This window comes from Achroia grisella, unplaced genomic scaffold (genome assembly GCF_030625045.1).
Source record: "Achroia grisella isolate CSIRO2021 unplaced genomic scaffold, CSIRO_AGI_Agris_v1 utg478, whole genome shotgun sequence".
Classification (NCBI taxonomy): domain Eukaryota; kingdom Metazoa; phylum Arthropoda; class Insecta; order Lepidoptera; family Pyralidae; genus Achroia; species Achroia grisella.
Window position 1 is genome coordinate 2,089,948 of NW_026712882.1, and position 27,582 is coordinate 2,117,529.

Consider the following 27,582-nt stretch of genomic DNA (forward strand, 5'->3'; position numbering starts at 1 on the left):
ATGATGATGTTGAGGAGTATGGTCTCCTCCGAAACGGCTTGTCCGATTTCTATAAAATTTATATGCATATTAAGTAGATCTGAGAATTGACTACTATTTAATTTTATATCCCTAAGTGATAAGGTTTATCCACCCATAACATTTTATTTTTTGGACAATTTTTTTTATAATATTGCTTTTAAAATATATACAACCCTAAGTTTTTACTCTTCTATTATCAAACCCTATTTTTTAATAGCGATTTTAATTCATATGGCAAAAGAACATTTACGGGTTTAGCTAATATTATAAATGCGAAAGTAGGGATGTTTATTACGCTTTCACGCAATAACTACTGAACCGATCATAATTAATTTTTATACACATGTTCCAAGAACATGTATTAGAATGAACATAGGTTACTTTTTATTAAAAAAAATATATATAAAAAAGAAAAAAGAATATCAACATTTTTCTACTTCAGCGCCTTCTAGCAGCCAGTAACAATAATATTTAATAGATTTAATGCGAGCGAAGCCGCAGACAAAAGCTAGTACACCTATATATCAAGGTAAGGATACAATCAAATTATTGAAACGTTTGTCGGTCAATAAAACAACAATAACATGGAAGACTATGAAATACATAGAATATATAATATTATTTACCCATTTGATTCATTACTTGGGCATGTTACATTTGTTTACATGATTTTTTTACCAAACAAATCAAATACAAATATTTAATACAGGTAAGGAAGATCAAACAATAAATTTGTAAATAATGAAATCAGTAATGGGAAATTGATTACTTATATAATACATGTAATATACATATATGTATCTATATACATATACGTACCTATGTACGTCTAATCTTATAAAATTCTCGTAACACAGTTTTCGTTCCCATATTCCTCCAAAACGGCTTGACCGATTCTCATGAAATTTTGTGAGGGTTTTGAGTAGGTCTGAGAATCGGCCAACATCTATTTTTCATCACCCTAAATGTTAGGGGTAGTCCACCCCTAATTTTTTTTTTTATTTTAAGGCAAAACAACCTTTGTCGGGACAGCTAGTAATTCTATATATATATATGTGGAAAGAGGATTTATGATTTCATTTTTATTATAGTTTTATTAAAAAAAAAAAAAGAATTGAAAGTGGTGAACTGGTGACAGAACGATGTAAGATGTAAAGACGATTTTAAGACGAAAATAAATAATTAAATATTATAAGCATCCTCATTTAAAGTGCGAATACTGTAACTACCATATAGAAAAAAAAAGTAGCTGTGACATGGTCGAGTGGAAGAAATAGTCATGCTCACTAAAATGTCCAGACATGTGGCGGCGTGGTGGGCCCGGTCATTGGGCTCCTTAAAATATGGTCGAGCGCAGTGATGGCTGGCTCATCCGTCATCCTCGTGAACGAGTGCTGCTTGTAGGGCCTGGTTTGCTCTTATCACTACGACTGATTTAATCTTATTGTATATTTATATTTGACTAAAAAAATTTGTGATGGTTGGTAGTTTGTATTCACACGTTTCGACTTGTAAATGTAAACTTACAAGGATTATTTAAAAGAGCAACACACAAGTTTCTTACTCGTTCTTCTTATGATGAGACAGCTTTCCGAACTAGCGGTAGATAAAAAAAATGTTATGACTATTCAAAAGTACTTAAATTAAGTTTATTTGAATAAATGATTATCTATTTTATTCTAGTCTAAGACTTTTCTTCAAGTCTCACTCGCGATAATCCTACATATATAACTTGAAAAACTTCATGTATATATAATACAGTAACCTTAATATAGGATACACGTATAATGTACCCTATTTTAAGGTTTCTTAAGGGTCGGAATCGCATATGTGACCCTTGGTGTTCAGGCGTTCATAGACTACGGTATGATGTGATTAACGAATTTTATCATTTTTGAAGCTAGACTCAAACTTTTGTCTTTGGTTTTTTATAATTAACCTAAATATTTTAAAATGTCATCAAATGTCTCTATTCCACGCAGACAAAGTCGCGGGCACAGAGATATATATCTTAGACCTTTAAAAAATTGCTAATAAATTTAAAAGACACTTTGACAATTCGGAGTTGAGATGTTTGTGAACTGAAGTGTATGTTTGTATTCGTAAAACAATATTTAATGGGGTTGTTTTGTGAAGTTTTAGGATATTGTTCGGTACGACTTTTCTTCGGTAATTTTTGTAGCAATTAAAAGTTATAATCAATGTAAGGGTATATGATGATATAACTGACTTTGAAAGTTTAGTAAACAACTTATTATCTTCTTACTTGGCATCGGTGGTTTAGTGGTTTAGCACACCGCTTTACTTCCGATGGTCGTGGGTTCAATTCCTCGCTAAGTATATAAAATTTTGTATTCATTATATAATTGTTTGTATTGCTCTGGGACTATTCTATGTATATGTTACATACATATTTACAATTGCTTACCTTGGGACTAGATGGCGCTTTGTGAATTGTTTAGGGCTTCTAAATCTTGTGATGTCACATTTTAAATTGCAATATATAAGAGTATTAAAATTTAGTTTGAAATTTGTTTCCGAGTACATTAAAAATATTTTTACTCATTTTATTTCTCTCTTACTCTTTCTTTTAATTTCTTGACAATTATAGAAAATATTGTATTTAAAAGGTGAATTACCAAAATAGCTCAAAAAGTAATCCGGTAAAAATAATAGCATACCATGAGGTGGGATCTTACTGTTGATTTATTCTTTCCTACAGCAGAGATACGCCGGCAAATTGCAGTGTAACTAACGGTGTCAATTATCATTGAAAGGAATCGTTCTCCTCGAGAAATAACAGTCGGGACAGACGGGGAATGTTTATATTGGACTGAAATTGGTATAAGTGTGAAAATGTAAGCTATGTTTATAAGAAAATTTAGATTAAGTATTTGGTTTAGAATTGATTGTTATTCCAGGTAGGTAGGCAGACACTGGAGTTCTTAAAAAGCCAGCAACGTACTTGCAATTCCTCGGGTGCTCATAGGTAGTCGTAATCACTTACCATTGGAGAGAAGGGGATTCGTAATGTGGACTCATGACGTCATTATCCGCAATGTATGGTACATTGTCAGGTGGACCGCCACGTGGTTCCCCCTGGAAATCATCGTGATAAATTCATGGTGAATTTACTATGTTTAACGCTATGATCAATAAGAGAGGAACTGCAGGGAAAAATATTGAAAAACAGGGAAAATGTGGCCCAGATGAAGTTGCGCGAGTAAGACTTGAAATAAAAAATATTCGTTAAAATCCCGTTCACGGTTCACGGAGAAAATGTCATAAATGAGTCACGGAGAAAAAGTCATAAATGAGTCACGGAGAAAAAGTCATAATTGAGTCACGGAGAAATAGTCATAAATAAGTTAAAGTCCAAAGACGTAGTTTGAAAACTTCAAAATTGGTTAAAATTAATTTTTTTTTTCAAAATTTCAATTTTAATTATTTTTTAGTCTGTAAGGGTTGTAAGACATTTAAAAATGACTTCAAAAGTAATTTTAGCTTTCATCCATATAGAGGCTTAATAGTATTACCGTGTTAAAGTTTTATCGCTATACGATAAACTATACTTTTGACTTATTTGTGTTATGTTAACCATGTACGACATTTATTTGAAAAGAATACGAGCTGAGTTGATTATCAGTTCTTCTCATCTCGAAATTATTCCGAACTAACTGTAGATTTGACATATCATAAGAGTCTGTAATATACCTACATGAATACAGATATTTTGAATTCGAATTTATTTTCGATATTCCGTTTAAATGAATTGTATCTGTATACAGAACTAGTACAAACAATTATTCAGTAATGAGTCGCCGTCAACACGCGGTTTTCATTTGTCTAATTGTTTTAAATTGATTGCTTTGTAAGCTGGTCGGGAAGGAGTGGAATGTTAATGGATTCCATGTTTATTTTGCCTGTAGTTTTATTCAAACCGTATTTTTACTACTATATATAACTAGCTGTCCCACGCAGCTTTGTCTGCATCACACTTACTTGACATTTATCATTATATTTCGCCCAATTTACATCATATCTTATTAAATCATAGTCTATGTGTTATTCTGATATAAAAGCTATATTACTGTATGGGACACAGTCACCTAGATACATCAAAATAATAATTGCATTTAATAATGCCCAGTAACACAAATTCAATATTGTCTACTAAGCACTGCTGAGTCTAAACTGTGTCACCCCACCTTACATTTTCCTATTGTTATTTAGTATATAAGATCAATATTTCTATGTACTTATTGTCAGTTTATTATCATCTGTAATATACATCGTCTCGACCAACAACATAGTATCACTCACCCGCAACATACTGTATAGTTTCATGAAAATCCGTTCAGTAATTTCTGCGTCAAAGTGTAAAATACTTTATATTAATGTAATCCATCACTCTCTGTACTCACAAACTTTCAGTTTAAGATATCAACGAGATAAATACTGTTATTGTAAAACTCTTTCCTTTTTATGTAATTCATATTACTTATCACGCAACAACTAAAGCAGTATGAGTTATGTTCTTTACCTGCCCATTTTGTACGGATGTATAAAAACAACAAAAGACCAAATAACCACTTACTTGAAAGCTTTATGTCAATCTATTCATCTTTCTAGATTAATGACCATCTAAAATCATTAATCTAAGGATTTCCATTAACAATGCCGGTCGCTAATAGAATGTTACTTTGCCTAGACGCTCTGGAGATGAATTTGACATGATGGAGACGAACAGAATTTCTTAAAACCAGCGTTTTAAATCTAAATGAATAAACGATTTAAAACGTTTAAAAGTTGAACTTTTTAATAAATTTTACTTTACTATTGAAACTTGTTGGTTTCTAAATATATATAAATCAAAGACCGACTGACATGGTGATCTATCAACGCACAGCCCAAACCACTGGACGGATCGGTCTGAAATTTGGCATGCAAGTAGACGATGACGTATGACGGATTTTGATTAATTCTACCCCCAAGGGAATAAAATAGGGGATGAAAGTTTGTATGAAACTGTCAATTTTAAACCGATCGGGCTGAGACTGTGCATGCATAAAGCTACTATGACGTAGGCATCTCCTAAGAAAGGATTTTGATAAATTCCACCCCTAAGGGGATAACGCGAGTCTTGTCATATAATGCTGACTTATTATTATACTTATTTATTTATATATGACGGTCTCTGTGGTCTAGTGGTTTAGCATACTGCCTTAATTCCGATGGTCGCGGGTTCGATTCCTCGCACAGTACTTTAATTGTATTTATCAGTATGATTGTTTGTATCGGTCTGAGCGTTTTCTATGTATAATACGTATGTATTTACGAAAATAATGTATATATGTATTTGTATCAGTTGTCTAGTACCCACTGTTTAGTCAGCTTATCCTAGGTCTAGATGGCGCGGTGTGAATTGGGCTTACATTATTATTATTATATATGTATTATAATTATATATTAATTTAAATATTATATGTAATTTATATACAATTAGATTAGATTAGATATACTTATCTATTCATTCTTATAGTTTTGTTTTATCTACCTGCTCCGTTTTTGCAAGAGTGTACATATATAAAACATATAAAGAATTCTCCTCTCTTCCTCTCGAATCACTCTATATATCACTAAAAACTGCATTAAAATCCGTTGCATAGTTTATAAGATATAAACGAACAGACAGCGGAAGCAACTTCATTTGATACTATGTAAAGATCTACAACAATATTTCAGTGGTTCCTTGTTTTCATACACGTATGTATGGCTGATCTAATGAACACATTATCCTATAATATTTTCTACGTTTGTGGCAAGAAATCTCTTTTTAGAGATAAGCTCGCGGTTGTATATTACATTAATCATATTATTTATTTTTTTCCTTTGCGTGTATACAATAAAGTATCAAAAATATATCAGTTGAGTTTCTTGCCAGTTCTTTTCAACTGACATACTCGTAGCTAGCCGAACGGATGGTATGGATAGTGATATTTTTTTTTTAATTTATTTATTAACGAATAAAGAGATTTGAAAATGATGGTCCAAAAAGATAAAAAATTTCGAATTAAATTAAAAAAAAAATTATATAGCACTCAATTGACTTAAATATAGATTCAAGACGCGAAACAAGTCTGTTTAGTTCAGGTTTCCTGAAATAATCCGTAACACAGACAACCTCAAAAATAAGAGTCAAATTAAAATCCTTCTATATTTTGAAGTTAGCGGAGAATATTCTAAATGAATAAATTATTTTCATTTTGAATATGTTTTGTTTGAGGGGTTCGTTTCTACACGGTAAAGCGATGTTGGGGCAGAGCCGCGTAATGTTCTGCCTCGTTTCTGCCCCTCTACAATACAGTTATGTGTTGAATTGTCATGATGCATTTAGAAGCATGTCCCTAACAGGGTTTTTTTTTTTAGTTTACTTACTTGTTTATGTAAACATAATCGTCACAGATTAAATATCACGATGACGAATCTTGTAGAAAATTGTTAAGGTATAATCTGTGGTGATACAGAAAGATTTACTAATCTGTAACTCATTGTCTATGCGCTCTCTCTGGTTTCTGTAATGTAGGTGTAAGTACCTAGTTGTTAGTAAAATGATTAAATAAAATAATTAGAACAAGTTAAACATCTTTATTATATATTAATTCACTGCGCTCTGCAATAATAACCACAGAAAACATCAGGTCATGGTCCCAGAAGTCGCAAGAAAAAGAAAATCAACAATTTGAATAAGGTGACGCAATACGCCATTTTGTTACTCAAAAGAAAAATTAAATTGAATAAAAATCAAGATGTTCGCAAAAGACAAATTGTATAATATGAAGCAATTCGATGGTGAAAATTATAACGCATGGATATTTAGATTACGAGCATTACTTCGCGAACAAGGTCTTATAGAAGCCATAGAAAATACGCAGTTCAGTTCAAACAAAGAAAACGATAATTTGGAAGCAAGAGCACAATCAATCATTATTCAATCCGTGGCAGACAGTCATCTGGAATATTTAAAAGATAAGTCAGCATATAATATGATAATAAATTTAAATAACAATTTCAAACGAAAAGGAACGAGAAGCAAAATATATTTAAGAAGAAAATTAACAGAAATTAAATACAATGAAAACAATTCATTAAAGGAACATTTCATTTCATTTGAACAAATATTCTCACAATTGGAGGACACCGGTACAAATATAACTGAAGACGAAAAAATTAATTATATTATATTGTCAATGCCCAAATCATATGAATCGGTAATCACAGCTATAGAAACAATAGAAGATTTAAAAATAGATTTTGTAAAAAACCGTTTATTAGGAGAAGAAGAAAAGAAAAAGAAACAAAACTTTAAACAAAACTGTGAAATGGTGAATGCATTTAATTGTTACAACTGTGGAAAGAAAGGACATAAGAAATATCAATGTTATTATAAAGGAAATCAATATGAAAAGACACAAGATGTTTGGAATAATAGAAATGGCAGTGAATATAGAGGTTATGAAAATAATAGAGGACAAGTATATAGAGGATATGGAAATAATAGAGGACAAGTATATAAAGGATACGGAAATAATAGAGGGCAAGTATATAGAGAACATACAGAACCAGGACGAGCAAATATAGGAAGAGAACCAATACAGAAAGGAAGAAGTCAAATACAGAGAGGAAGAGGACATAGATCCTACATAGCAGAAAGTGATAGTGATTATAGTGCATTTATGTGTAGAAAAATAAATCAGTGTAAAAATAATGAGCAACAAATAGAGTGGTATATTGACTCAGGCTGTTCAGAACATTTAACTAATAATAGAGACATATATAGTGAGTATAGAGAGTTAAGTACCCCAATTAAGATATCAGCAGCTAAAAATGGTGTTATAATGGAAGCAATAGGTATAGGAAATATTCATATGAAAAGTTATTTTTACAACACCGAACGTCATCATACAATAAGTAATGTATTATATGTACCAGAATTGAGGAGGAATTTATTGTCAGTAAGTAAAATTGAACAATCAGGATACAATGTATCATTCTGTAATAATAAAGTAAAAATTTGTAATATTAAACATAATTTGATTATGCTTGGACATAATGAAGGATCTTTATATATTATTAAGTTATATCCTAATGTTATAAACAAAATTGAGTGTAACCAAACAAATTCGGTAAACAGTTCTATTAATTTGTGGCATAGACGTTATGGTCATTTAAATTTAAATAGTTTAAGAGATTTAATTAAAAAGGACATGGTATTAGGGATGAGCAATTTGAAAAATATTACAGTTGAACAACCATTATGTGAATATTGTATTTTAGGAAAAATGACACGACAACCATTTAACAAATTTGGCTGTAGAGCTACAAAACCTTTAGAATTAGTGCATAGCGATATATGTGGTCCTATTAAACCAACTACATGGGATGGAAACAATTATTTTGTAACTTTCATAGATGATTATACTCATTATGTTCGTATATATTTAATACAGGATAAATCACAAGTGTTTGATAAATTTAAACATTATTATAATTTAGCTACTACACATTTTAATTGTAACTTATTGAAATTGAGAACAGATAATGGAAGAGAGTATTTATCTAACAATTTTATTGATTTTTGTAACCAAAAAGGTATTATCTTACAAAACACAGTTCCATATAATCCTGAAATGAATGGAGTCGCAGAAAGAATGAATAGAACACTCATTGACAAAGCAAGGACTATTCTTTTAGAATCAGAAATGGAAAAGAAATTTTGGGGAGAAGCAGTATTGTATTCAGCTTATGTGACAAATAGAAGTCCTACAAATAATAAACAGCAAACTCCGTATGAATTATGGGAAGGTAAAAAGCCTAATGTAGCAAATTTAAGAACATTTGGTAGTATAGCATACAACCACATACCAAAGGAATTAAGATATAAATTAAATCCAAAAGGCAAGAAATTAACTATGGTTGGGTATAATATAAATGGATACAGATTATGGGATGATGAACAACAAAAAATTATCACAGGTCGCAATGTCATATTTGATGAAACACTTACAAAACAGGAGGGGATAGTACATATAAATAAAGAAGATTACTACTATGATTTTACAGAAAAACAACATTCTAGTGATAAAGAAAATAAATTATATATGGATCATTTTACATCCAATGAAGAAGAAGAACAAGAAAGTATTGAAAATATAGTAGAAGAAAGATTAACATCAACTACAAGAGAAGAAATAACAAGAGAGAATAAAGTACATGAAAATAATATACAAGAAAAAGCAAAAAGAAATAGACAAAAACCTAAGTGGCATAAAGATTACAATTTTAATGAAGAAAATGAAGAAGCATATCAAGCATATTGTTTTATGACAGATGAAGACACACCTACAAGTTATGAAGAAGCTATAAAAGATAAAAACTGGAAAGAAGCTATAAGAAAAGAAGTAGAAGCACTAACAAAGTTAGAAACATGGGAAGAAATTAAAGAAAAGAAAAATGTACAAGCAATAGAAACTAAATGGATATTTAAAGTTAAATCAGATGGTACTAAAAAGGCACGTTTAGTAGCAAAAGGTTTTCAATTAAAGAAAGAAAATGAATATGATGTAGTATATTCACCTGTAGCAAGATTATCAACCGTTAGAATGTTTATATCAAGAGGAGATAGAAAAGATAGAAAGAGTATAAGTGGTTCAATTATATTTCATGGACAAAACCCTATTAATTGGCACTCAAAGAAACAAAGTTGTGTTGCATTATCATCAGTGGAATCTGAATATATTGCAGCATCATTAACAGCACAAGAACTTGTAAACTTAAAAGGAATTAGGGAGCATTTAGGTCAAACAGGACAAACTAAATTATTAATGGATAACTGGGGAGCTATTTTTATTTCTAAAACATATCAAAATTCTAAGAGAACTAAACACATAGATATAAGAGTTCATTATATAAAAGATTTAATAAGTAAAGATATAATTAAAGTAGAGTATGTACAAACAAAAGAGAATATAGCTGATTTGTTTACTAAAAGTTTAGGAAAAATAAAATTCAATTATTTTGTAGAATTTATTTTGTATTAAGTTTAAGATGTCAATAAATATATTTGGAAAAATGAGTGATTATAGTATGTTTAGTATAGAATAAAAGTGTATGAACAAAGTAAAAACTTTTGTATTGTATAATTAAGTAAAAGTAAGTTAGAAAGTAAAATAAGAATAAAGTTATTTTGAGTAAAATTATAAGTTAAAGAAGAAAACTATTTTATGTTAAGAATTTAAAATTAAGCAGACAGAGAGAATATTACTTTTATATAAATAATAAGGAAAAAGAAATGTTTATTAAAACTACATAGAGAAAATTATGAATGTTAATTAGTTTGTTTAGTAATTAGTATTGTTGTAAAAGATTCATGTAAGGAAGCGATGTAAGCTTTTATTTTCTGAAGTTTAATAAAACCTTAAATCGAGGAGGGGTGTTAAGGTATAATCTGTGGTGATACAGAAAGATTTACTAATCTGTAACTCATTGTCTATGCGCTCTCTCTGGTTTCTGTAATGTAGGTGTAAGTACCTAGTTGTTAGTAAAATGATTAAATAAAATAATTAGAACAAGTTAAACATCTTTATTATATATTAATTCACTGCGCTCTGCAATAATAACCACAGAAAACATCAAAAATAATATAAATAACAAACATGTGTATTGGTTTAATTATTATCTTTGAGGCTATAAAATAATATCAATAAAGTATCTAATCTATTATTTATCTATATCTAACTAAACTAATATAGATGGTGTAACAAAACCGTAATATATATTGTTAGTAAATAATGGTTAACGATCCTTAACACGCATACGCGTATTTTTCTGTAAATATAGGTAATTACATATGTTAACATTTTGACTAGTGTTTCAGGAGTCCATAGGTTACGGTAACCGTTTATCAGATGGGCTGTATGCATTTTTGCCACCAAAGTTGTTTAAAAAATAAATAAGACTAGGTTACACTAGCCGTGGTCACGAGCTGTCGTGAGTATAGCAATGTCAATGTGGGTAGATGTCAGTAGTTTATTCGACTACCTACCTAACTAGTTTACACCCTGAGAAAGGATATAGGTTATTTTTTAATGGGATAAAGGATTGTAAGGGGTTGAAAATGGTGTTCAAAGATTGTATGGAAGTATCGTAATTTTTAAAGCAGCTTGAAAATTTTTTAGGCTGTTGATCAAATATAAATAAATGACAATCAATAAGTTGTGAAAATTTTACCCTTAAGGAGGTAAAAAAAAAATAGGGGATAAATGTTTGTATAGAAAATCGTCATTTTTGAATCTAGAATGATGAAACTTTTACTATGACTTTTTGGGTTAGATTACAGAATATTTTTTCTATATTTGGTTAGGGTCACTATAATATGCAGACGAAGTCGCGGGCACAGCTAGTTGCTTATAAATAAAATTGTTACACAGATTTATACAAAAAAAAATTGGCCCCTAGTGCACAAGCCTGGCACGCAGAGGCTGTACGCGGTTTATTTCTAATGAAATGTATGATTTTTTATTATTTTTTTCCTTTGTTACAGAGGAAGAAGGCACAGAGCTCGAGCTGGAGGCTCTGTACCGGCGATACTGTGTGCGATTAAAACACGCACTGTTCGTGTCGGCACTTTGCGTCACGCTGTTCGGTGCGGTTGTACTGTTGTGCGCAGTATGCATACTGCATTCACATGTAAGTCAATAAACTTTTAGATATTTTATAAAATAAATTACAGTAGAAATAGGTTTTTCATTTATGTTTGTAATAAACTAAGTTACAAGTAATTTACTTAGCCGCTGCTTTATCTGTTTTATATTTTTGTCTGAGAGAAAAGATAGTCTAGGTCGAATTTGTTGTTTGTTTCATTAAGATCAATTCAGTCAGTACAGTGAAATGTAACAAATAAACACATTTTCACATTTAATTAATTTACTTATATAGATTAACGTTTATATTTATATATAGATTTACATTTATTTACATATTTACTACAATACAAATTTTATATTAGTTTTTATATTAATATTTTTGTGGAAGTAAGAAAATATAGACGAAAAACAAAATTGAAAATGGATAATTTTCAAATAATATCATTCATTAATAAGCAAAAACAGCAAATTATTATGTGTTTTAAAAAATGTAGACATTAACTTAAATAGTGGCATATATACGTATCCATTACATTTGCAAATTAAATTACATAAAAAAGCCCTTTATAATTGCTCGTACTTATATCACAGATAACATAATATTGCATACATCTATCATAAGTTTATTTGAATAAATGATTTTCTATTCTATTCTATTCTATTGCATTAACTATGTGAGGAAATAGTATAACGGCGTTGTGAGTGACTGAAAATCCCGTGAAGCCGGTACCTACGTCATTATTTTCAATAATAAGTAACATGTTGCTTCAGTTGACTGACAGTTAATATCTTTGTTACGTTTAATGAGGGTCTCTTCATATAATTGGTAATTTTATATGTCATGTAACAACCTTGATTATACTAGTAAATGTCAGGAATATAATAATAATAATAATAATAATCTCAGGACAATTCACACAGCGCCATCTAGACCCAAGTTAAGCCAGCTAAAGCTTGTGTTATGGGTACTAGATAACTGATACAGATACATAGTTTTTTTTTTTTTTCGTAAATACATACATATTATACATAGAAAACACCCAGACCGTCACGAACAATCATACTCATGAATACAAATGTTTGTGCCGTGCGAGGAATCGAACCCGCGACCATCGGACGTAAAGCGGTGTGCTAAACCACTAGACCACCGAGGTCGTCAATATATAACTACTATACTAGGTGATCCGCGCAACTATGTCTGTTTTTTTCATTCATGTTCCGCTTTTATTGGTTGTAACGTATATAGACGTTTTTACTATAAATGGGCTATCTAACTGTTTGATTCGAACTAATAATTGCGGAAATTAGTACGTTTACGGAAATTGGGACGAATTCGCGGGAACAGCTAGTAATATAATAATATCTCAGGACAATTCACATAACGCCATCTAGTCCCAAGCTAAGCAGAGCTTGTATTATGTGTACTAGACAACTGATATAAATACACGGATGCATTTTTTTGTAAATAAATACATATTATACATAGAAAACACCCAGACCGATACAAACAATCATAAATACGAATATTTGTACTATGCGAGGAATCGAACCCGCGACTATCGGAAGTAAAACGATATGCTAAACCACTACACAACCGAGGTTATCAATTACTCTGAATTAATTTAACACAAGAACCTCAGGCGAGACACAAAGACTATTTAACACTACACGATTGGCATTAAAATATATTTATTTTCAATTTGCATAGTTTATTATGGTTACCTTTTTGGAAAGTCGAAACCTCTGACTGACTTCGGTATTTTGACTTAGACTGACGTTAAGTGTTAAATTAAATACAGTTTTACGCTATTATTTTAACAATCTAACAAACTGCAGTCTTTTCATTTATATAATTAATAAAAATATGAAGTTCTTTTTATTCATTATTTGATGATAAAACTATAAAGTTTGATATTAACTTTTAGAGATTTTATTAATAAAAATATGAATATAATACTTAATTTTATTGTTCATTTAGTACTTATATTTATTTGATGATTAGGCTATAAAATTCAAATAGTTTCATTGTACTCCAATTGGTAGTTTATTGAATTTTTAGGAAGATGAAATTATATGTAATTTTACATGTTACTGATCATCATCATCATCATCTGCTTCTTCCTTATCCCATTTATTAGTGGTCGGCGTAATGTGTTTTTCGCTTCCATTCATCCCTGTTCGCAGTCATCTCGTTATTTACTCCCTTTCTTAGCATATCATCTTTCACACAGTCCATCCATCTCTTTTTCGGCCTTCATGTTACTGATCATATTAATATTTTAAAGAATACAGAATTCTAACTATACCAGACGTACATGTATGTTGGTGTTATTAATAGATTTTGTAAAGAGCCTTGTTATTAATGAAGGCCTTAGTTTAACAACAATTAGCAAATTTTGCCAAACTGAAGAGGAAACGCCGCTACACATCCTATATAGTTGTAGCCCACTCATACATAAACGAAATATCTCCTTTGTAAAGTATATACTCTGTCCTGAGGAGATAAAAACCATCGCTCCTAAGTATATCTTTCAATTCTTGTCCGTCACTGTTCTAGGTAGCAAAATTTTAAAAATACCTAGTACAATAGATCCATGCAGATCCCAGGTCTTAGCTTAAAATCCCCAATAAAAAAATATTGAATTGTCATACGCTAGTTAATAATCTTCACGGATATTGTAGTTAGTTAATTATGAGTTTGTTTATACGCTCTAATATATATAATACTAGCTGTCCCGGCAAACGTTGTTTTATATTGAAATAAAAAAAAAATTTTGGTGTGGACTACCCCTAACATTTAGGGGGATGAAAAATAGATGTTGGCCGATTCTCAGACCTACTCAATAAGTTCTAATTTCATGAGAATCGGTCATGCCGTTTCGGAGTATGGGAACGAAATCTGTGACACGAGAATTTTATATATAAGATTAGAGCGTGTAAACAAACTCTTCATCTATATATATTAGTATAGTTATATGTTATATATACATATTTATTGTATCTACAATATTATACTTCACAAAGCTCTCATAGTAGCATTAATCTTGCTTTGATGCTAGTGCTTATTCAATTCCATTGTCGCTGTAAACCCACGCACTCATGTATTTTCTTTGAATAAGACTACTCTGAAAACATTTTACATCTGCATTTTCATATATAAGTTCTTTTTATGGCATTGGAATTACAGACAATTTATCGCTTTGAAGCACCTGATGCAAAAATAGTTCATACTATTGAAAAAAAAAATATTCAGTTTAGTGGAACGTGGAAGAATAAATTTTTTTCACGCGAAGAATGCTGACAAATTATCTTACCATGTAATTTTGTATACCTACGTATATTATCGTTCATATATTTTTTCTCTTTAGCCATAATCTCTTGATTTTACTTTAATGCTAAATATATGTATATATATATTGCAAATAGCAGAATAAGTATTAAATAAACTAAAAAAATAAAGAAACGACAGTTAGGCGATACGAAATATATGTATATATATATTTCTACATATTTTGGAATTTTTGTAGAAACTAAAAGTATATGCCAGTCCCATTGTACCCTAAAATAATTACTACATCACCTTACCAGTGAGCAAATTGCCTTAGCCGCACCATCTGAAACGCTTCTGTCTGTCAATCTGAAAGGCTAAAACGCCTTATATTCTTTGTATAATAACAAATTTGTTACAGTTAATAATTTAAAGCAACAATTTATTTATAATAATCTTAGATTATTGTATAATTAAGTAACAAAATTAAAAATTTACGTTTTATAATAAACTAGCTTTTGCCCGCGGCTTCGCTCGCGTTAATTTATCCTCTTAGCAGTGGAATTCATCAAAATCCTTTCTTAGGGGATGCCTACGTCATAATAGCTTTATGCATGTAAAGTCTCAGCCCGATCTGTTTAAAATTGACAAAGTTTCATACAAACTTTCACCCCCCATTTTATCCCCTTGGGGGTAGAATTAATGAAGATCCTTTCTTAGCGGATGCTTACGTCATAACATCTACCGGCATACCAAATTTCAGCCCGATCCGACCAGTGATTTGGGCTGTGCATTGATAGATCACTATGTTAGTCAGTCGCCTGTGAGTTATATTTTATAATAAATTATTCGACTTTTATATACTCTTTGTAAGTTAAATATATAAGTGTAAAATTGTACAAAGGAAGGTTTCTTACAATTACAATTATATGTCACCTAGAAGACAATTACACAGCTGATGAAATTATATGCGAAAATTAAATTCCAACTAGAACTGTCGTGCAGCGAGAGTTTAAGTACAGCGTCGGCTAGATTAAATAATCCGAGATTCACGCGTTGAAATTGCAATGGTTAATATATTTTCAATTGTATTTAAAATATTTTAAATATAATAATTAAAAACTCTTCTTCTTACCAGTCAAATATACATATGTATCTCGTAGTTATTAACGTTTTCTTTTATATAATACTAAGATGTGCCCGCGGTTTCACCTGAAATTTATACTCTAAATTTAATCCGATATATAAATTACTTTGTGAAGCGGACCACCAGGCAAGAGAAGTAAAGGAAGACCTTTGACTCGCTGGGAGGATGATATCAACCGAGTAGCTGGCTCAAACTGGACATTAGTAGCACAAAACAGAGACAAATGGACATCTTTGGAGGAGGCCTTTACCCAAAATGGGGTTCTTGATAGCTAAATATATGTAAATATATAAATACATATTAGTAACAAATAGATTAATAATAATAAATACATATAGTAAATAATAATAATAATAAAAATACTTGAATAAATTAACAAATAGTGATAAATATATATTTCTAAGTTACTAACACCATACATTTGTAATAAGAAAGAAATAAAAAGGCTTTTTTAATTTTTAATTTTAATTTAATTTAATATAAATTACTGTAATTTTTTATGAAAATCCGTTCAGTAGTTTTACCGTGAAATAGTAACAAACATCCATCCATACTCACAAACTTTCGCGTTTATAATATTAGTAAGATGTTAATTCACACAAAGCTCAAAGTTATAAATAAATATAAAATTCAAATATAAACGATGCAGTTACAGTCTTTTGTTTTTTTTCTCATACATCGTGACAATAATTTATTTTAACAAAATTATTGGGCCAAGCTAAATATATATGTACTTGAAATAATTAGTTCATAATGATTGGTATATTTACTACAAATTACTACAGCACTGTTGGAGCAACGCCAATTTCCACGTCTTTCACTCAATATGTTTGTTTTTTAAATGTTTTTATAGACTTACCGTTTTATTAATATAGTTCTACGGTAATGTAGTCTAATATATAAAATTCTCGTGTCACAGTACTAGTTGCTATACCTTTCCAAAATGGCTTAACCAATTTTGATGAAATTTTATATGTATACTCGGTAGGAATTAATTTATACCATCATGAAAGCCACGACCACTCTGGCAAGATATAAAATATAGATAACAACCTATTCACAAACCTACCAAGCCTGCCAAACAATGATAGTCCATGCCAAAAAAAATTACAAACTTTTATAGTTTAATTATTTTATGATTCGGCATAAAAAATACACTCTAAATATTTCCCTTCTACCAAACCCTATATTTTTTTTAATATGTAGCAAAACAGCTTTTTATCGGGTCAGCTAGTTAATATATTATATATATTTATCCTAATACTATGTACATTCTAAGACTATTTTTTCTGATTACTCTAAAGCTGTTGACCGCAGCTGGCCTTTACAGCTTCACCGGAAGATATGGGCGAGTGCAGATGGTACACCAAATCCACGGAAGGACTTATAAAGAGGCTGAAGGGCAACTTCTGCCTGACGGATACGACTTTAGTCTGTGTCTACAGACAGGGGTTCGAACCTCGGCTCAGGCCGTTGTAATTTCGGTCCCCGTTTGAATTGGACGAGGGAATGATCGGAGGTGAAATCTAGCACCAATCAGTTATTCTGTTAATACAGTAATTGCACGCTACCACGAAATATCATTTGAAGCAGTTTTCAATTGCTCGATCGCCAGCGGTTTATGCTACATTATGTTTGCGACACGATAAATATGGTAATCTCTAACTAGATGGTAGCATCTCTTCAATCGCTGAAGCGCTGCATTTTTAATTAACAATAGTATTATTAAAATGGGCGTATTGCATTTGTTTACATGATTTTTTACCAAACAAATCAAATATTTTAATTATTTAATATTTAATATAAACAGGTAAGGAACATCAAACAATAAAATTGTAAATAAAAAAATCAGTATTCATGTAAAATTGAGTACTTATATAATATTTATGTATATATATATAAGTACACATACTCGTATGACCCCGGTGGTACAGTGATCATCGGAAATAAGGCGATGTGCAGCAGCAGTCAGCATACCACTGTACTTTCGATAATCTAGGATTTGATTCCTAGCACGATACAAACATTTACATTTATGAGTATAATTGTACTGCTTGTCAGAACTAGTCTGCTCTGATAACTATGACTGATTTGTTTTATTACTCAAATAACTTATTAATTCATTCATAATTTAAGAGCGACGCTCTTGTCGGTGGAGCTCTTGCCACTTTCCACGATCTTCCATCATGCTTATTTAAATAATTAACCGGGTCTTAACACGAATAGTTTTATGGTGGCACTAGCCGTGGTCACGAGCTGACTACCACGGCTAGTGCGACCTAGTCGAAACGTCGAGAGAGGTAAATACCTTTATTTGCCATAAAATTATTCGTGTTAAGACCCGGTTAATAATTTAAATAATATATATTAAACACGAAAGTTTAAAATTAACTTCCATCATGCTCTTTAAATGTTGATACGATACGACTCCAATTTTGTCTTTAATTTGCTTGACGTAGCTGTGCCTTAGTCCCCCTTCCCCCTCTTTGCTTCTATTTTCCCTCAATAATAATTTCCATAAATTCATCGTGCCGTATGAAGTGACCTATTTTCTCGTCTATTTTCTATAGTATTCAACAACTGCCTTTTTTTTCTTTTAGCTATTATATATATTTACATCTGTCTTTAATGCTATTTATTACTTTCTATTTATACAGAATTCTAAATATAATAACAATAATAATCTCAGGACAATTCACACAGCGCCATCTAGACCCAAGTTAAGCTAGTTAAAGCTTGTGTTATGGGTACTAGATAACTGATAGAAATAATTTTTTTTTCGTAAATGTACATAACACATACATATTATACATAGAAAATACTCAGACCGATACAAACAATCATACTCATGAATACAAATGTTTGTGCCGTGCGAGGAATCGAACCCGCGACCATCGGTCGGAAAGCGGTGTGCTAGACCACTAGACCAATATATAATGCTGAATAACATTTGTTTAAAAGAGTAACACGCAAGTTTCTTGCTCGTTGTTCTTGTGATGTGTCTACTTTCCGAATGAGCGATATATTAAAAAGAGACTGTTCACAATATTATTCCTATACCTTTTTCTATGTTTATATAGTGTTCTATAGGTCAAATATATGCACGTTGCGTGTTACAGTGTTAGCCAGCTAGATAGCTTATCTCAGGGGTTTAATTAGGTTACGGGCGGCAATGCTTGCCGTCCAATAATGCAGTTTCATGCATACATGCACCGCTCGTATATGAGCGAATTATTGTGCTAACCAGATTATGGAAAGGTCAGGTCAGCGTATACCTGTGTATTACATCATAGAAGATGCCTGTGGTTTAGAGATTTAGCTTATCGTGTGTACTATTTCTAGAATTTTCAAATAATGCACTAGACTTGACTCTGACTCTAACTTTGACTATAAGCAGTGTTTTTTTCTAATGAGCATATTTACATAACTCTTTTAGCTTCTGCGTTTGCACTTTAGTATTAGACATCTGACTGAATCGTATTGATGTTTTTATTTTCGACCTCAGTGGTCTAGTGGTTTAATACACTGCCTTACATTCGATGGTCGCGGGTTCGATTCCTCGCACGGCGTAAACATTTGTATTCATGAGTATGATTGTCTGTGTCGGTCTGGGTGTTTTCTATGTATAATATGTATGTATTTAGAAAAACAATATCTATGTATTTGTATCAGTTATCCAGTAGTATGTAATATGTATTTGTATCTCATAACACAAGTTTTAGCTTAGCCTAACTTGGGTTTCGATGGCGCCGTGTAAATTGTCCTGAGATTATTATTATTATTATCACAATCAATCAATACATATGTCTTACATGTGCTTTCAGTCAAACTAAATGAGAGGGTAAACTTTGATTTCAATATTGGCTTTGACTCTGACATAGGCGCAGATCTTTTGTTATAATCAATACATAAATATATTTTACATACGCTTGTACCCAAATTAGGTGATACGGTTCTTTAACTTTAACTTGAACTTTGACTTTGAATCTGACCTGGACGCTAAGTTTACTCCGAGATAGACTCTAAAACTAACTTTTCATCATAATCAATCCATAAGTAGATTTTGACCTGACGCTGACTCGACTCTGACTTAGACTTAGACTCTAAAACTGACTTTTCATCATAATAAATCCATAAATATATTACATACGCATTTTTGAAATGTTGCAATAACCGAAATTTAGTCATGAATACAGAATTGGTATTATTTTGTTTGACCATTGTCAGTGTAATGTTGTGAAGCGTAGATTGACTTTAAAGGAAAGCACAAAATAATAAATCGGGGTTTGGACATCGCAGAGCACTAATAATTGACATTGATTTAGTGCCACATAAAATTAACTTCACAGAAAAACACCCACAAAAATAACTACACAAGAAGAACACAAAATGACAGAACTAAGAATGTATTAGCCGAGGTAGATTTTGACATGTAAGACTATGACAGAACATGCAAGTTTCTGTGCATTGTACAGTCAAAACATTATCACATGATTGAATTACAAATATTTCTTAGAATTATTTTATTTTATTATATTATTAAATTACCCATTGCATCAAATATTATTTTATAAGCGTGTAAACACTGTGAACGAATGAAAACTAAACTTCGTTTTGGTAAACGCGATCAGTATAATGCCGGTGAATTCCATTTAAAGTAACACGAGATCAACGTCGTTCCTTTTTTCGAGTTCACGTTTTATATGTGGTACATCTGTTTCTTCTGTTTCAATCGCCAAAGTTTGCTTTGTAAAGTTCTTTTGTGTTGAAGAGTGAAATAGAGCATTGATATTATATGATAACAATTTAAAAGCATGATAACTTAGTCCAATATAATAGCAACAATTAATGACTTTCGAAATCCAATCTTATATCTTTCTTTATGTGACGATAATACTGTAATATATTATGTTAAAACTACACTTAAACTTCTATAATACTATTTTCTTCTTTAAGAACACTATGATTGAGTAACTTGTAACTTATTGATAGAGAAATTATAGAATATCAGTGTAAGACTCTCCATTAAATTAATGTATAAAATATATTTCTTCTATAAATGAGTTTTTCACTAATACAATTGAACCTGATAAGAAGGCTCTGCTTGTATTATATAGAAAAAAACCAAGAATACTAACAGACTTAATATAAAGGACAAACTCGGTATTCAAAAGAATGGTTTAGATTTATTAAATAGGCTACTTAGCATTTATAAGGAGTCCTATATTTCCATGTTATTAAAGTCATCAAAGTTAATAAGCTATACAGTAGCTACAGTACTAAAACGAATGACACAATCATACGGTCAAATAAAATGTCGGACGTAGTTAGTGAGGCTCATATCCCAGAGAAGAGCGTTATAAAGAACGCGTAAAAATGTTAGGCTATCCTTACATTATATTTTGCGTTTACTTAAAAGGAATATAAAATCAATAAATGATAATAAATTCGTTGTCGCTAGAAACAAAATTTGTACAGCCCTTCAGTGTTATCACAACCTGTATGCATGCAATAGCAAGAAGAAAAATGCGAAGCAATCTAGAATTGTTAGTTTCTTAAAGATTAATTTATTATTTCTCATTACATATTTTGATTACATATTAAAAGTATTATTACATATTATTTAAATTAATGACACGCAAATAGCAAAGATAACTAGCAATTTCATAAGTACATATATAATTATTTTAAGAACTTACTTTGATTATAAAGTATTATGTCCTTTGTTTTAAGTTTTAATACTTGTGGATCCTAACCCTTGAGTTTTACATATAAACATATAAAAAATTATGTCTCGACTTACGTTGTTTCAATTTCCGTCGCGTATTTCGAGAACTTAACACGCCGTAAATATGAGGATTATATCCAGGACATATATAATGGTCCTTCGAGCCGGACGGACGATTGAGATATTAATACAAAAATATGAAGTGCATCTAAAGTGTTCTGTATGAACACACTAATCAAAACGAAGTTAGACATTAAAGTGTAAATTTAACGTGCTATGGGGAAGGAAGGGACAAAAAGTTTCCAATGAAATATGGTAAAGGCCAATAATAGTTGTCAACTTCTAGTTGCACTACTTGCGGGCGTGCCTTCTTTCGTAGTAATTTGTTTGGGCAGTAACGTGAGTAGTGATCACATTTTATTGCCTCATGCACAAGGGCACGTTAAATAATATAATAACAAATCGGCATTTATCTGTTTACTCGTGTATTAAATGGTCAAGAACAAAAGACTGTATTTGAACAATAAATAGATTATCTGCTCCTTCCAGCTCTTAACGTTTTAACGATTTTGTTATAAAAAAAAACAAGTAAAGCCGGGTCGTCCAGGTACTGAACTTGATTTTGTTTTTATTTTTACGTTACAGAAACTTCTTAATTCTATTTATGTTTTGTGCTACAAAATAAAAAAAAAACTAAATCATATAAAAATGTTGTGGGTTGATTTGGGTCAACGAAATATCAAGATTTACACCAAACTCAAGATCATTGATGTTGAATCTATTCAGGACCGGATTAATCAATTCGGGGCCCCTAAGCATTATAGTTCAAGAGGCCCCTCTCTGTTTAAAACAGTTTCAAAAACAGGTCGCACACTCCTATTTAATAAGTCTAAAATTGTGTGGATAAAAAATAAATGGTCCAATCCAATTTTTTTATAATTTGAATTGCAAAGAAGCTGGTAGCCCTTCTAATCTTAAGTGGTAACCGTCATGTATGTATACATATACATGGACATCACGTTATCATGATATCACTTGCCAGATTAGAGGACTAAGGTATCATGCCTCTTATCCCATAATTTCACTGGGTTATCTGTACCCTACAGCACAGATGCTGCAATAGGTGAGACTGAGGTACACACCGAGATGACTTCGGTCTCTGATAGACTGTTCATTTTTATGAAGGACATATTGTAATATATATGTACAAGGTTGAAGGAAGTGATCTGCAGAGGTACATACGAAAGTTCCTTTGACGCCTGCTGGCTCTTGCCGTATGATACTAGTTTGCTGGCAAGAAGCGAGTAGGCGTTGAAATGTTTTTTTTCGGACTACTCTAATGTTGTTGGTGTTTACAGCTTCACCGGACGATAGGGGGCGAGTGTAGATGGCGTTCCAAACCCGCGGAAGGACTTATGGAACGGCCGAAGGCCAACTCCTGCCTGATGGATACGACTTTAATCTGAGGGCATCGCTATAGACCATCGTAATTCGTCCAATGTATAATCAACTTTATAATATTTGTATGTTTGAAAAAAAGACTCCATATTACAATATATAGAGCTCCATTTGTCTACCCTGGCTTATAGTTAATCCGGCCCTGTATTTATTTATTATTTGCTGTGATGAACCCTCCGGACCGCGAGTGCCGGCGTTCAGGACATAGTGACGTACAAACTAATATTGGAAAATTCCCACCGGTCCCTTAAGGGAAAGTATTTTGGAAGTTGGAAATTCCTTTTATTGTTTATCTTCGTATGAATGCTTAGATTGGCACTTTTTGTGATTAAGTTTTATATCTACATATAGATTTGTATACAGGACTGTATTAAGATGAAATAGATAGGTTTAGGCGCTAGAATTATTATACGTGTAACGAGGAATATTTAGATTCTTTTTAAGACATCTAAGGTATATATTGAGATAAAATCTTAGCAGAAGATATGTCAAGTTAATCATTTATACGACCTTTCAAAATAAAATATATAAGAAAAAGAAAAAATAATTTCTTTCGCTGGAGGAATATTGCTATGCTTAATTTATTGTATTTATGAAATAAATAAATGTTTAGAATTTATTGTACTCTGAATCTATTAATGACGCCACAGTTCGAGAAGAAGTGAAAAAATGTATATAAAGTAAAACAAAACAACATCGATGGTGCACGTTAGACACGTTAGATATGGCTATTTGCGACCACAAACAAATTTTAAAATTCGATTTTTAGTGTATTAAGTTGTAAATCCCTTATGATTTCATTTCCAATTTCATCCCTCTGTCCTCCTGTCATAGAGTCACATTTCAATTACTTTAGTAAAGTTACTAAATATTATTAATACTAAAGTTATATTTTTACTCTCTTTTCAAGACTCCAATCTTTTCTTCTTTGAACGATGATCCATCATGGTAGAAAAGGTTGGAGTTCAAAGAAGGTATATTGTTTTATAAGAGCTATCATAAAAAGTGGTCATATATATTTTTTATAAATCTACAGCAAACTCTAGACCACTTTATTTTATTAAATAAGTCGGTGTACTAAACAAAGTTACCAGACTAGATAACAACTCTATTTGGTGTACAGTTTTTTTACTTTTATATATTAAGACTCAAGACAAATATATCAATTTGTCTAAATTTTTGATATAAGTGTGAACAAAGTGACTGAGAATACTTTAAATTTTTATTACTCCTATAAACACAATGCATAGACGGCCTCGGTGGTCTAGCGGTTTAGTATACCTACTTGCGATAGTTGCGGGTTCGATTCCGCGCAGGATACATACGTTTCTATTTAAAAGTATGATGGATTGGTCTTGGTATTGCCTTATTGTATATAACTTACTTATCAGTCCTATAACATGACTTAATGTTTGAACTTAAATTTTTAGAACTTACTACTTTAGATACTTCTGTAATTTGGTTCTGGTATTATAGAAGAATATATATACATAGGATAACTAAATATATGTAAATATACAAATACATATTAGTAACAAATGGATTAATAATAATAAATACATATAGTAAATAATAATAATAATAATAAATATACCAAAAAACACTGTATATCCCTTCAAAAGGCTGCCATCTTAAATACCTGTCGTACAGTCCGAAAATTTCTCGAAATAGGTGAAAAGGATATAACACCAGTCACACCAGGCACACAATTATCACACACACACTCACACATACACACACACATACACACCCACTTACTTGGTTTCGGCCCGTAAGTGTGGAGAAAACCAGCAAAAGCTGAAAAAAATAATAATAAAAATACTTCAATAATTATAAATTAACAATTAGTGATAAATATATATTTCTAAGTTACTAACACCATAATTTTGTAATAGGCAAGAAATAAAAAGGCTCTTTATTTTTATTTTTATTTTATTATTATTATATATACATAGTTATAACGTAGTGATTACTTGCACAGTGGTCTCTATATGTATACTAGCAACATTTATTCTAAGCTATTTCTATCTCAGTGTTGCAATTTATGCAAACCTATTATTGGTAAACCATAAAACCAAGCGGGAAAGTTGTTTCAATTCTCTCATTCAATACAAAGTGTAACAAAAAACCTTAAAATATAAATAATAAATAAATAACAACATTGAATAATTCCCATAACGCCATTTAGTCCCAAATTAGCACAATTTGTTTTATGGGTACTAGACTACTGATATGAATATTTTTTTTGTAAATATGTACATACATAGAAAGTATGAAAGTGGCACCGATGTCGGAGAGGTTAAAGAGTAATCGTCTATCGTGGTATGGGCATGTAATGCGTAGGAATGAAGATCATATCCTAAGAACGGTGTTACATATGAATGTGGATGGTTATAAGGGTAGAGGAAGACCGAAAAAGAGATGGATGGACTGTGTGAAAGATGATTTGGTGAGAAAGGGAGTAAATAACGGGATGACTGCGAACAGAGATGAATGGAAGAGAAAAACATATTACGACGACCACAAATAAATGGGATAAGGAAGAAGCAGATGATGATGTACATATATACAAAACACCAATACCGATTTTTTTAATGAGTTGTTTGGTCTATTGTCAGATGCCTGTAGCACCTGTAGCACTGCGACCTACTTAGATCTATTGTGCTCGCCCTTTTTTCGGAGTTCTCTACCTAGACCCGTCAGGGACAAGAATTGAAGGATATTCTTAGGAGCGATCGTTTTTATCTCCTCGGGAAAGAGTGTAAACTTTCCAAAGGAGATATTTCGTTTATGCATGAGTGGGCTACCACCACAGAGGATGTGTAGTGGCGTTTCCTCTTCAGTTTGGCAAAGACCATAAACAGTTATACTAAGGAATACAAATGTTTGTACCGTGCGAGAAATCGAACCCGCGACCATCGAAAATAAGGCGTTGTGCTAAAGCGTGATTGAAAGTGTTTTTTATTGATTTAATTATTGATTTATGCATAATTTTATAAACTTACTTAGCACGGGTGTACATGTATTATATATATAAAACTTCATCTTGAACCACTCTATCTATTAAAATAAGCGTTTTAAAATCCGTTGCGTAGTTTTAAAGATTTAAGCGTACATAGGGACGGACAAACAGCGACAGCGACTTTATTTTGTACTAGCTGTACACGCGACTTCGTCCGCGTGGAACCTTAATTTTTCTAAAATAAAAGCAGCCTAAGTTACTCCTTATTACATTAGCTATCTACAAAAAAAGTCCCGCCAAAATCAGTTCAGCCATATCGCCGATTAGCCGGAACAAACAAATAGACAGACAAAAATTTAAAAAAATGTGATTTTGGTATATTTACAGTATTTATATTCGTATGCATGTAGTAAAAAACGGTTATTGTTATTACAAACAGATACTCCAATTTTATTTATATGTATAGACTAGACTCCTGCGCTCCTTGTCTTGTTATAAACTATATGTGTACAAAATTCGTACCTCGTCCGCGCAATTTTCGTAAAAGTTAGTAGAAAATTTGTGCTTCACGCATTAATATATTTAAATAATTATTTTTGTCGACCTCGGTGGTCTAGCGGTCTAGCGCACCACTTTACGACCGATGGTCGCGGGTTCGATTCCTTGCACGGCACAAACATTTGTATTCATGAGTATGATTGTTTGTATCGGTCTGCGTATTTTCTATGTATAATATGTATTTATTAACAAAATAAAAATATCTAAATATATGTATCAATTATCTAGTAGCTATAACACAAGCTTTACCTAGCTTAACTTGGGTCTAGATGGCGCTGTGTGAATTGTCCTGAGATTATTATTATTATTTTAATAATTATTTTGTAGCTGTGACGTGGTCGTGTGGAATGAGTAGTCATGCTCACTAAAATGTCCAGACATGTGGCGGCGTGGTGGGCCGGGTCATTGGGCTCCCTAAAATATGGTCGAGCGCAGTGATGGCTGGCTCATCCGTCATGCTCGTGAAACGAGTGCTGCTTGTAGGGACTGGTCTGCTCTTATCACTACGACTGATTTAATCTTATTGTATATTTATATTTGACCCAAAAAATTAGTGCTTGTTGGTAGTTTGTATTCACACGTTTCGACTTGTAAATGTAAACTTACAAGGATTATTTAAAAGAGCAACACACAAGTTTCTTGCTCGTTCTTCTTGTGATGAGACAGCTTTCCGAACGAGTGGTAGATAAAAAACAAATTGTTATGACTATTCAAAAGTGTTTAAATTAAGTTTAT

At 31.5% G+C, this 27,582-nt stretch overlaps 1 protein-coding gene across 1 annotated transcript in view; it reads left to right on the plus strand.

Moving 5' to 3' along the window:
- Positions 1 to 27,582, plus strand: part of LOC131845691 (adenylate cyclase type 2-like) — a 236,005-nt gene that overhangs the window by 57,538 nt on the left and 150,885 nt on the right. Inside the window, exon 2 of the mRNA XM_059194784.1 lies at positions 11,624 to 11,769. Within this exon, the coding sequence (XP_059050767.1) occupies positions 11,624 to 11,769 (146 nt within the window). The remainder of the gene's footprint in view (positions 1 to 11,623; positions 11,770 to 27,582) is intronic.